Source organism: Lolium rigidum, chromosome 7, assembly GCF_022539505.1.
Source record: "Lolium rigidum isolate FL_2022 chromosome 7, APGP_CSIRO_Lrig_0.1, whole genome shotgun sequence".
Taxonomy (NCBI): Eukaryota; Viridiplantae; Streptophyta; class Magnoliopsida; order Poales; family Poaceae; genus Lolium; species Lolium rigidum.
Genome location: NC_061514.1, coordinates 320,501,548 through 320,515,117, shown reverse-complemented (window position 1 = coordinate 320,515,117; position 13,570 = coordinate 320,501,548). Strand labels below are relative to the sequence as shown.

The following is a 13,570-nucleotide window of genomic DNA, read 5'->3' as shown; positions in this document are numbered from 1 at the left end:
TGCCATGTACGCCTCTACGCCTAGGTATTTATAGAGGGAAACGAGAGGAGCACCACCCCAAGGCTGGCCGATCTCAGTCATTCATTTGAAAATTATATCCGTTATCGCGTGCAAATATCTCCACCGTTTCACATGAAAATACAAAATGGAAAACTAATGTTGATATTGCCAATATCTTTTGTTATAAATGATACATATATTTTTCGTATTTCCCAATACTGCTAAAAAATGTATATCTTATTAAATCGCTGATTATTGCACCGCAGAAGATCAAAGTGTGTATAAATATGTATGGCTTCACATGCCATCGTTGCTAGATATCAAAATGGAATTATAAATCATTTATTGTTTTGCCATCAATAACATAGATGGTTGTTCACCTGTTATTGTGGTTATTAGTTCAAGTATGGCAATAAAACCTTACTATGAATGTGCCCATGATAGATATCAAACGATAATTAAGTATGTATTACATCTGGTGTATTCTAGATCGATCGATATTAGTTTGCTCCATCGTTGGATTATCTTAATCTCACATCTATAATTTCACCGAAATATACGCACAGAGGCTTAATCAGCATAAACAAAGATGAATTTACCAGATTGTATATATGCTACCACTAAAGGTGCTAAGAGATAACTAATTATGTCGTGCATATGACCACGACAAGTGCAACAAGATTGCACGAAGACCAGGGTTTACCCACGTCCAACCTCTCCGGAGAGTAAAAGGCTTACTTCATGCTTATATGTATTCATTAGAGAGTTACAATGGTGTTAACGAGGGAGCTCCTCGGCAATACCCACCATGAGTGGTTTAGGGTTGACGGAATCCTGCAGGGTAGCACGAGACATCAGATACCAAAAGGGGAGAGAGATTTACCCAGGTTCGGGACCCTCGATGAGGTAAAACGCTTACTTGCTGCTTGTCTAATCTTGATTTATCGAATATATCGGGTTACAATGTGGTAGCCTATAGGCTGCTATGGTCGACTCGCCGAGAGGCAAGGATTCTATGATTTGTGCTCCAAGTTGTGGTGGTTAGATCTATTGTTGTTCTCTTGTTCGGCAGGCCCCCTCCTAGCCTTTATATAGCAGGCCAGGTACCGAGAGTCCTATCCGAACTCAACTAGGTTACATTCAGATCTAATCTAATCTTTCTTTTATTAACGTCTTCTTGCCTTGTCCATCAAGAATCTGTCTCCTGGTAGGTCTCCTTCATTGCAACCGACGTATGGGCCCATCTTGGTCTTGGACAATCTTCATGGCCCCCTAGTTGGGCCAGGGGATGTAGAATAATGTCGGGTACCCGAAGGGTAATGCTCACATCAGTAGCCCCCGAGTAACTGGCCGAAGCAAAGCTTTGGGCAGGGACTACAATTGCCTTCATCCGAATATCTTTATCTGTCGAATAAAATTGAATCTTCTCATTTGCTACGAGGTTGAAATTTATTGATATCGGGTGCGCGTCCAGCGCTCCCGATGGGAGTAGCCCCCGAGACTAGGGACGGATGTTTGCAACCGTGCATAGACTCAAGTTGTACTACTCGAAGATTTATATGTTGACGTGTTCGGAGCTTCCTTTATCATCAGATACTTTTATTATATCGGGTCTTCTAAGACTTCGGGTGTGAAGTCATGCAATTTTGGTTGTACACAAGGGATAAAAGCAACGAGCCCAGCCTTACTCGATAAATCGATGCTAGTTAACTGCCGATGGCAAAACAACGTTACCCTACACAGAATCAAGTCCTCGGGCTTGATCCTGGATTTTGCTAGAACCTTCGGGTCCGTTATCTTTTGAATTCATCTGATTATTGATGCTTTCGCTATTTTATCAGGTGCACGTCAAGCGCTCCCAATGAAAGTAGCCCCCGAGTCTAGCGATGGATGTTTGCAACCGTGCGTAGACTCAAGTCGAGTAGCCGAAAGTAATAGATTCATTCATATGTCAATTTTATTAGAATGTTTCGTCAGAGGGAGCCGATAACCTCGATGAGATCATCAGTGACGTGGCATTTTGTTATCACCAGATTTTGGCTAAATCAGGAGGTGGGCCGCGATCAAGATGGGCTTGGGAGATTACATATGGAAGAACTATGAAGCGGCCTTGCACGGAGAATTTGGGCTAGTTAGCCCGTGTATCTTAATATAATAGATTGTGTATCGGTTTAGAAGTTAGAGTTTATCTCGTGCACGGTTTAGTGCACGCCCACATTAGAAAGTCCCCTCGGACTATAAATATGTACCTAGGGTTTATGGAATAAACAACAACTCACGTTCAACCCCAAAAACAAACCAATCTCGGCGCATCGCCAACTCCTTCGTCTCGAGGGTTTCTATCGGGTAAGCGACATGCTGCCTAGATCGCATCTTGCGATCTAGGCAGCACAAGCCCCACGTTGTTCATGCGTTGCTCGTATCGAAGCGCTTTTGATGGCGAGCAACGTAGTTATCATTAGATGTGTTAGGGTTAGCATTGTTCTTCGTTTAAGCATGCTTACGTAGTGCAACCCTTGCATATCTAGCCGTCCTCACGCCTATCTCAGGTGTGGGCGGCACCCCGCTTGATCATTATTTAGTAGATCTGATCCGTTACGATTGCTCCTTGTTCCGCAAGGATTAGTTTAATATCTCGCAATAGTTTGGCCTTACAATGGGGGGAGGATCCAGTGGCACGTAGGGTGGCGTTCGCAAGTCCTAAACGGGATGTTCCTAGAATCAACCGCATGTTGGTTTTCTCGGCCTTGTTTAGGATCGGCTTACGAGCACCGTGCGTGGCCGCAAGGCCCAACCCGGGAGTAGGATGATCCGGTTATGCGGTGAAAACCCTAAATCGTCGTAGAACTCATTAGCTTCATCTTGATCAAGCAGGACCGCCGAGTATTCGTGCACCCCGTACGGATCATGCGTGGATCGGCTCTTTGAGCCGATTCACGAGATAACCCGAGAGCCGATCGAGGCTCGTATTTAATGTTTACATGTATGCCCCGCAGGAAACTAAGCGAGGCACCCTCATCACCTTCCCCGACCAGGTATAGGTCGGGTGGCACGCCCTTGCACTTCGCAACGCCGCGTGTGACCGGAAGAGCATTGCGGGCCGTCGCTCGGAGGGGTCTCAGCCAGCCGCAGCTCTAGGCTCCCCCCGGCTCTACAGTGTTGACAAGGCCGCTGCCCGCCGGTGGGTTTTGGCAGTCAACACATTCTGGCACGCCCGGTGGGACAACCGTCTGCATCAACCACATCGCCATCTACATCTGAGATGGCGGACGGCACGGCAGTCACATGCGACGAGATCAAAGCCATCCTCGAAGCCGCACTCTTCGGCTCTTCCCACCGAACCCACTCCCATGGCGTCAGGGGGAGGGGCTCCACGCCCGAAGGCGCACTTGATGGGAGAGATCTCTCTACCCCGTTGGAGGAGCGCACCAAGTCTCTGAAGCATGGGGATCTGCCCAAGGAGCTTAGAAGGAAACATGACGGGATCAAGGCAACCCTTGGGACCGAACTCATCGGCTCCGCTGAGAAGACCCGGCCGCACGGTATCAGGCTTGGTAGAAACCCACGTCCGGATCCCGGTGTCGACACGGTGGATCTCAGCCACCCCATAGATCGGCCAAAGTTTTCCTTTGGTGTCAATGTGGCAGGATCTGCAAGCCGCCATGACAAAGAGGAAACAGAAGCAGCCACTCCCGTGGCAAGGATGAAAAGGGAGCCGATCCGCGCGACCAACCCCGAGGTGAGGACAGGCGGTACCTGGCAAGAGGGGGAATAGGGAGCATGCGGTATCAACGCCCACACTCCAAGCACCCTCTCAACAAATACGAGCAACACCACGACCGACGTCGGCGCTACGACGCCGACGATGAAAGGAATTTCCGGTCTGATGCCAAGGTCGGAAGGTACCGCCAACATTGTAGAGGCAACAACGGGTACGATCGTCGCGCCGAAGGGAAGCCAAGGGGGCAGAGTGACATGGATAGGCACTGGGACTGCCCGTTCTTCAAACATTGCTGGGACTCAGGGATGAGCCGATTGCCAACAATCGAGGACTCGCCTGAATGCAAACAAAGGAAGAAGGGTGCCGCTAACGTGTCCGTGTTCAGCCGGCTAGGGCCTTTCCCGCATCGGAACAAGCGTACCGAGTCCCCCGCATGGAAGATCTCGAGGAGCCGGAGGACGGTGGTGAAGAATACAAATATCATCAGCCCGGATGGTGCCCCGAGGGGCTCAGCCGTTCCCGTAAGCGTAAAGTCCAGCCGTCCGCGTGAGTTGGAAGAAACCGAAAGATTATACCTCGCGCACGCTAAGGAAGGCACGGCCTGATCTGGCCGCCAAAATTCTGCGAACCCTGGACGAGGAGGGTGAGCCACAAAGAAAAGAGTGGCGCCCCGAGCAGAGAAAAGCCGATGATGAAACATCGGCTGGCACAAATATGGTGTTTGTCCTCCCATCGGAGTTCAGTGCTCCAGGATCAGATGAGACATCCGTGGCACAACTTGACTGCGGCCCACGGCCGGTTATCTTTGAGAAGCCACAAGACAGGAGCTACAGGCATCTGAAGGCCCTGTACTTACGAGGATATATCGATGGGAGGCCTGTGAACAGGATGCTGGTGGACACCGGAGCGGCAGTTAACATCATGTCGTACTCTATGCTACGTCGGCTGGGGCGCTCGAGTTCGGATCTAATCAAAACCAACGTAACGTTGAGCGACTTCAACGGCCAAGCGTCTGAGGCACAAGGAGTTCTGAATGTGGATCCGACCGTAGGAAGAAAAACCATCCCTACGGCGTTCTTTATCGTCGATAGCACGAGCAGCTATGCTCGTGTTGCCGGGAAGAGATTGGATCCACGCCAACCGCCGCATTCCCTCCTCGATGCACCAATGCATAATACAAAGGGATGGTGATGAGGTAGAGGTCGTCCAAGCCGACGACTCGGCCGAAGTTTCAACGGCCGGCATGAACGCATGGGAAGCAAGCAGGCCAAGAACCCCTCTCGGCATCAAATTGGACGACCGCGAGCGCATCGATGTGACAAAGGGAAGGGTTAAGCTAGTTTTATCCACCGGCCCGACCATGTAGTTGAAGCCAAGCGATGTGCAAGATTGTCGAGGCTGATCCTTGTGATCGGCCCCAAGGGTCTATGAAGGAACAAGTACAAAACCTTCACCGAGCAAACAGCGTGGAGGCCGATTCCGAAGATCGGCCGCGAATATCCTCACCATCCATACTGCCTGGGTTCAACACATTCACGGTCCTTCAGAGCCGATTTCATCAAATCTCTTGACAGAATCGGCTCGGGGGGGAGCCCAAGTGGATAAAACATGAGGGTATGCAGTAGAAGAGTCTCATCCTTTGATGGTGGATATTGGAGCATGGGGGCCGATACACAAGTCGGCCGAAAAAATTCGAAAAATTTCAGGAATAGCCGATGCATAGACATCGACTTAAGAGCAGGGGGGGTAGTTCCCTCCAAGAGTCTGGAGGGTGTCAGAAATGCGAAGACGTTCTCACCGGAAGTCGCTTCAGCCTGCCAAAGATGATGAACTGATCTGATCAGCAAGGCGCAAGGTTGGGACTGAAAAAGCTCGGGGGAGGGCGGCTCGTCCTGAAATTCCCTCACCCTAAAGAGCCGATTTGTTCTGGATCGGTTGATACGGCGTTGCGAGTTGGAAACCAAGGATGATTGACGTGATCAGCTCGCCGCTATTCTCACCTTGAAGGCCCGGGGGCAGCTCACCTTGAAGGTCTCTCGCTCCGGGAGCCGGTTTCGTTGGGATCGGCCGAACTTCGCACCACAAGTTACCCGAAGAATGGTGCTTATGTTGCAAAATTATCATAGCCTCGCTGGATCGGCCGTATGGACCCTCAACGGAAGGGAGGTGATCGGCTGGTGGCCCTGCGGGATAGCTCTCTTGGACAAGGTTGAGCCCGCCCCGAAATCTCAATGGTGATGATCCGTCCTTTATCCTCGCCTTGGCTGAGGCTCGGGGGGCAGCTCGCCCTCGAGGTCTAACCAACTCTGTCAAATATGGGCCCACTCTTCGCGACGGCTCGTTCAAAAGAACTGTGTTTATTGTAGAAGGAAGCTGTCGGAGCTGAACGAGCAGAATTCGGAGAGGATAATGAAAAGGAGACCTGACGTTATTTCAGGAGTTCTACCGCTAGGTTCAACATGTCATCTTGAGTGAGATCTTTGGATTCGCGCGAGTAAGGCTTGGCCTTGTGTGGCAAGGAGTTTGGGTCTGGGTGATTCTATCTCGAAATCTAGTGTGGGAGACCGATGCGATGCCATCGGCTTGTTGGGCATTGTCCAGTGTGGCAATCGGCAGAATCAGGAGGGAAGACAATCGGCTAAATTATCATAAAGGGAATCGGCAAAATCGAGTTGGGGAATTTCTTCATTGATGAGCCAGATTTCTTACAGAGAAGAGCTGATTGCTCTCAAAAGGAAAGACCAGGGGGATACATTGCCCCGTCCGCTATCGCTAGCCCTATGCTAAGACCCTATCTAGGGGCCGCTGCTGCCCTCATCGTCGTCGTCGTCGCCGTCATCGCCACTGCCGGCGCTGCTCCCTGCCGGCTCGTCATCGCTGCTCCAGCGGCCGCCGATAGGACCCTCGTCGTCTTCATCCTCTTCGTCAGCATCGTCGTCACTATCGACGTCGCTGAAGTTCCCGGGCCAGAGGTGGCGGCGTTTGGCCGGCGGCTCGTCGGAGGAGCTGTCTTCATCCTCCTCCTTCACCTCCTCGGAGGTGGTGAAGTCCGCCCAGGAGAGGCGGTCGTCTTCGCTCTCCACCACCGCTTCCTCGTCAGCAAGGAAGCGGAGGTCGCTCTCCCCGTCGGTTTGGGATTTGTCATCCTCGGACCAGACGGAGGAGTCATGGTCCTCTTTGTCCCACTTTGTCGGGGCAAGGATGTCGTACGCCGCTTGCGTACCCCACGAGGGCGTCGACTCTCGGATGGGAGAGGACACGTGGGAAAGATCCGACGAAGAAGAAGAGGAAGAGGAAGAGGACATGGTTGCAGGGGAGGGTTTTTTGGAGCGCCACTACGGAAGGGGTAAAGAAGAGAACTGTTCGTTGCGGTTAAATAAAAGGAGGTGGGGGTTTTTAATTTCCGAGCAGTTCTCGAGGACATGGTGCCAAAACTGTCAAATCGTGCAGAGAAGTTGGGAAGGCAAGTCGTCATGATGAGGCATGCCGCGACAGTTCCGCTCTGCCGTGATACGACCCCTCTGAGAAAAAAAAAACAGAGTGGTTTTGAAATTATCATTACCAAAACCAGGGGGGCATGTGTTATCACCAGATTTTGGCTAAATCGGGAGGTGGGCCGCGATCAAGATGGGCTTGGGAGATTACATATGGAAGAACTATGAAGCGGCCTTGCACGGAGAATTTGGGCTAGTTAGCCCGTGTATCTTAATATAATAGATTGTGTATCGGTTTAGAAGTTAGAGTTTATCTCGTGCACGGTTTAGTGCACGCCCACATTAGAAAGTCCCCCGGACTATAAATATGTACCTAGGGTTTATGGAATAAACAACAACTCACGTTCAACCCCAAAAACAAACCAATCTCGGCGCATCGCCAACTCCTTCGTCTCGAGGGTTTCTATCGTAAGCGACATGCTGCCTAGATCGCATCTTGCGATCTAGGCAGCACAAGCCCCACGTTGTTCATGCGTTGCTCGTACCGAAGCGCTTTTGATGGCGAGCAACGTAGTTATCATTAGATGTGTTAGGGTTAGCATTGTTCTTCGTTTAAGCATGCTTACGTAGTGCAACCCTTGCATATCTAGCCGTCCTCACGCCTATCTCGGGTGTGGGGGCGGCACCCCGCTTGATCATTATTTAGTAGATCTGATCCGTTACGATTGCTCCTTGTTCCGCAAGGATTAGTTTAATATCTCGCAATAGTTTGGCCTTACAATGGGGGAGGATCCAAGGGCACGTAGGGTGGCGTTCGCAAGTCCTAAACGGGATGTTCCTAGAATCAACCGCATGTTGGTTTTCCGGCCTTGTTTAGGATCGGCTTACGAGCACCGTGCGTGGCCGCAAGGCCCAACCTCGGAGTAGGATGATCCGGTTATGCGGTGAAAACCCTAAATCGTCGTAGATCTCATTAGCTTCATCTTGATCAAGCAGGACCGCCAAGTATTCGTGCACCCCGTACGGATCATGGGTGGATCGGCTCTTTGAGCCGATTCACAGGATAACCTGAGAGCCGATCGAGGCTCGTATTTAATGTTTACATGTATGCCCCTGCAGGAAACTAAGCGAGGCACCCTCATCACCTTCCCGACCAGGTATAGGTCAGGTGGCACGCCCTTGCACTTCGCAACGCCGCGTGTGACCAGAAGAGCATTGCGGGCCGTCGCTCGGAGGGGTCTCAGCCAGCCGCAGCTCTAGGCTCCCCCCGGCTCTACAGTGTTGACAAGGCCGCTGCCCGCCGGTGGGTTTTGGCAGTCAACACATTTGCAGCAGCTCGATTGACAGGACGTGACCTAATGGGCCCACCCTATATATATATATGCGCGGTCAGTTAGGAAATGACTGATCCTTGCGCGTTGACTGAGGTGTTTCCTCGATTCTCGTGCGTAGTGGGGATAATGGATATAGGGTGGGCCCATTAGATTTGGATGTTGCCTTCTACAACATCCAAATATTGGATATGGAAACGCAAATCCTTCAGAAATCAGCCTATTTCGTGACCCTCTACGACAGGGCGAAGCTAGAGGCAAAATCCATTGGCTTCAACTCTTTGTGTTGATATATAATCTTCCTATAATTAGTAATATCACATATTAATACAATGAAGTTTTGACTCATTTTATTGGGTTCAGATGAACCCAATTGTTGTATGGCAGCTCCGCCACTGCTTTGCAAGTGCTATCTAGGATGCCCGCCGTACTTCCCACTCTAGCTAACAATCTTCCACGAGCAAGTGCCACGCAAGAAGCTGAAGAGGTCTCTAGTCATCGTCGGTAGCATCACCTTCTAGGTGAATGCCGGCGAATCATTCATCGACTTTGATATGCCGAAGAAGGCGGGGCGGATTGGCAAAAGAGATCTTGGTTTATTCAAATTGCAAGGTTCTGGTTCTACATGAGGGAGGAGAGCCCAATGAGCTAGATCCCAAATTTAGTTCCAATTCCATTGAGTTTTTTTTGTACATTTCTAGGAACCTTACACATCACAAGTAATCCAAAGTTAATGCATTCAAATTGAAGGAGATACATATTACATAGATACAATCTAATTATTGGTAGCCTCCTTTGTCCTTCTTGCTAAAGACAATCTTTAACATGATTTTGGAAATAAGATGACAATACGATAAAACTAGAGAAATACGACAATGCGAGCATGCTCATACATATATGAGCTCAACATATTATTCCCTCTATTTATCTAGGACTCTTGGCTAGGCTTAGACAGTGTCGTTATTCTTCTTCTTGATGACCTCTTGAATTATAGCCCCGACAACATCAAGCTCCATTGGTTTGGGCAGAAATTCATCAGCGCCTACCCTCATGAACGCCTCTTGGCCATTTTCGCCAACTGATACTCCAACAATCTTCACATGAATTTCTCCCAAAGCACGGATCTTCTCAATTGCCTGCCAAATAGTACAAGAAGTACATTTTCAAGCAAACTATTCAGCAAAAATAAATAGCTATTTTTCCACATGGAAGAAATGGAAAACTAATACCTCAGGCCCAGACATTACGGGCATGTCCTTGTCACAAAAAATAATGTCAAACTTCTTCCCCTCGAGGAACATTTGCACTGCTTCTTTCCCATTCTTAGCCGTAGTAATCTCGCAGTGGAATTTACGCAGCATGGCGGAGAGAATCATGGTCTCAACAGCCGAATCCTCAACAATAAGTGCCTTAACCGGGGATCCTTCAACGTAGGATGTCATGATCGGCTAAACAAACTACAAAAAAATACATATATTTGTTATTTCCGATCCATGCAATGCATCTAAGGTGATAGTTATAGGGTATTCTCAATAAAAATAAACAAAAAAGTTATAATCAAAATTAGTATCCCGAAACGTTGTACATGAATATCAAGTGAGCAAGTTTAGTTGCAAAATCATAATAAATAATTCTTAAAAATAATCTAGAAGTTAAGCATGCACTTCAAGTACATATCAGTCGATGGAAATATATGCTAGATCTGGTAGGAAGCTCAAATCATGAGATGTTGCTATTGCGAGACGTGTGCAAAATTTATTATTACTCAGGATGGGAAGACCAAAAAATATATTTTTTCATATAAGAGGATAAGAAAAAAATAAAAAAAAAATATTAAAAGATAAAGAGAACATTGTTTTACATATGAATAATTTGCCATGTTCTCTTCTGCAATAAGTAGAACCAAAAACATCGTAAGGAAGACCGCATCATAGCAAAGAAACGGTGAAAAATACAACATATGGGTGCATATGCATGGTTGCACCTCTAACAGTCTCTTGTATGCAAGCATATCAAAATAAACTAGTACATGATGATGATTGCAAGGCAAAAAAAGAGAAAAATGTGGACCTCAAAGCTTGCTAGAGATTTTGGCGAACGAGGTCGAAGGAAATGCAATTGGCTCTTTTTTTATATTGTTGCTTCAGGCTTTGGTGTTGTGTGTCGTGTACGCCTCTATGCCTAGGTATTTATAGAGGGAAACGAGAGGAGCACCACCCCAAGGCTGGCCGATCTCAGCCATTCATTTGAAAATTATGTCCGTTCCCGCGTGCAAATATCTCCACCGTTTCACATAAAAATACAAAATGGACAACTAATGTTGATATTGCCAATATCTTTTGTTATAAATGATAAATATATTTTTCGTATTTCCAGATACTTCTCATAGATGGATAGCTTATTAAATTGCTGATTATTGCACCGCAGAAGATCACAGTGTGTATAAATATGTATGGCTTCACATGCCATCGTATCTAGATATCAAAAAGGAATTATAAATCATTTATTGTTTTTCCGTCAATAACATAGATGGTTGTTCACCTGTTATTGTGGTGATTTGTTCAAGTATGGCAAGAAAACCTTACTATGAATGTGCCCATGATAGATATGAAACGACAATTAAGAATGTATTGCATTTGGTGTATTCCAGATCGATCGCATATTAGTTTGCTCCATCTTCGGATTATCTTAATCTCACATCGAAATATGCGCACAGAGGCTTAATCAACATAAACAAAGATGAATTTACCAGATTGTATATATGCTACCACTTAAGGTGCTAAGGGAGAACTAATTATGTCGTGGATATGACCACGACAGGTGCTACAAGATTGCACGAAGACCAGGGTTTACCCATGTCCAGCCTCTCCGGAGAGTAAAAGGCTTACTTCCTACTTATATGTATTCATTAGAGAGTTACAATGGGGTTGATGAGGGAGCTCCTCGGCAATGCCCACCATGAGTGGCTTAGGGTTGACGAAATCCTGCGAGTGCTAGCACGAGACATCGAGTACCAAACGGGGAGAGAGATTTACCCAGGTTTGGGGCCCTCGATGAGGTAAACCCTTACTTCCTCCTTGTCTGATTTTGATTTATCGAATATATCGGGTTACAATGGGGTAGCCGATAGGCTGCTATGGTCGACTCGCCGAGAGGCAAGGATTCTAAGGTTTGTGCTCCAAGTTGCGGTGGTTCTATCTATTGTTGTTCTCTTGTTCGGCGGGCCCCCTCCTGGCCTTTATATAGCAGGCCAGGTCCCGAGAGTCCTATCCAAACTCAACTAGGTTACATTCAGATCTAATCTAATCTTTCTTTTATCGACGCCTTCTTTCCTTGTCCATAAAGAATCCATCTCCTGGTAGGTCTCCTTCGCTGCAACCGACGTACGGGCCCACCTTGGTCTTGTAAAATCTTCATGGGCCCCTAGTTGGCTAGGGGAGGTAGACTAATGTCGAGTACCCGAAGGGTAATACCCACATGAGTAGCCCCCGAGTGACTTGCCGAAGCAAAGCTTCGAGCAGGGACTACAATTGCCTTCATCCGAATGTCTTTATTTGTCGAAGAAAATTGAATCTTCTCATTTGCTATGAGGTTGAAATTGCTTGATATCGGGTGCACGTCTAGTGCTCCCGATGGGAGTATCCCCCGAGTATAGGGACATATGTTTGCAACTGTGCGTAGACTCTAGTTGTACTACTCGAAGATTTTGCTATTGACGCTTTCTGAGCTTCCTTTATCATCCGATACTTTTAGTATATCGGGTCTTCTAAGACTTCGGGTGAAGTCATACAATTTTGGTTGTACGCAAGGGATAAAAGTAACGAGCCCAGCCTTACTCGATAAATCGATGCTGGTTAACTGCCGATGGCAAAACAATCTTACCCTACACAGAATCAAGTCCGCGGGCTTGATCCTGGATTTTGCTGGAACCTTCGGGTTCGTTCTCTTTTGAATTCATCTGATTATTGATGCTTTCGCTATTTTATCGGGTGCGCGTCCAGCGCTCCCAATAGGAGTAGCCCCCGAGTATAGGGACGGACGTTTGCAACCATGTGTGGACTCAAGACGAGTAGCCGAAAGTAATAGATTCATTCAGATGTCAATTCTATTCGAATGTTTCGTTAAAGGGAGCCGATAACCTCGATGACGTCATCAGTGATGTGGCATCTGTGGCAGCTCGATTGACAGGACGTGACTTAATGGGCCCACCCTATATCTGCGTGGTCAGTTAGGAAATGACTGATCCTTGCATGTTGACCGAGGTGTTTCCTCGATTCTTGTGCGTAGTGGGGGGTAATGGATATAGGGTGGGCCCATTAGATTTGGATTTTGCCTTCTACAACATCCAAATCTTGGATATGGAAACACAAATCCTTCAGAAATCAGCCTATTTCGTGACCCTCTCCTACAGGGGCGAAGCTAGGGGCAAAATTCATTGGGTTCAGCTCTTGGTGTTGATCTATAATCTTCCAATAATTTGCAATATCACATATTAATACAATAAAGTTTTGGCTGATTTCATTGGGTTCAGATGAACCCAATTGTTGCACGGCAACTCCACCACTGCTCTGCGAGTGCTATCTAGGATGCCCGCCGTACTTCCCCCTCTAGCTAACAATTTTCCACGAGCGATTGTCGCGCAAGAAGCTGAAGAGGTCTCTAGTCGTCGTCGGCAGCATCACCTTCTAGGTGAATGCCGACAAATCATTCATCGACTTTGATATGCTGAAGAAGGCGTGGGCGGATTGGCAAAAGTTCTTGTTCTACATGAGGGAGGAAACCCCAACGAGCTAGATACCTAATTTAATTCCAATTCCATTGAGTTTTTTTTGTAGATTTCTTGGAACCTTACACATAAAAAGTAATCCAAAGTTAATGCATTCAAATTGAAGGAGATGCATATTACATGGATACAATCTAATTATTGGTAGCATCCCTTGTCCTTCTTGCTAAAGACAATCTTTAACATGATTTTGGAAATAAGACGATGATAAAACTAGAGAAATACGACAATACAAGCATGCTCATACATATATGAGCTCAAAATATTATTCCCTTTATTTATGTAGGACACTTAGCTAGGC

General features: G+C 47.4%; 1 protein-coding gene across 1 annotated transcript; it reads right to left on the bottom strand.

The window, feature by feature from the left end:
- Positions 1-9,433: 9,433 nt before the first annotated feature.
- Positions 9,434-9,928, bottom strand: LOC124671201 (two-component response regulator ORR42-like). The gene is made up of 2 exons (XM_047207611.1): positions 9,716-9,928; positions 9,434-9,622 (listed from the first exon to the last, which is right to left on the bottom strand). Exons 1-2 carry the CDS (start codon positions 9,926-9,928, stop codon positions 9,434-9,436), a joined length of 402 nt encoding a protein of 133 aa, XP_047063567.1.
- Positions 9,929-13,570: the final 3,642 nt, after the last annotated feature.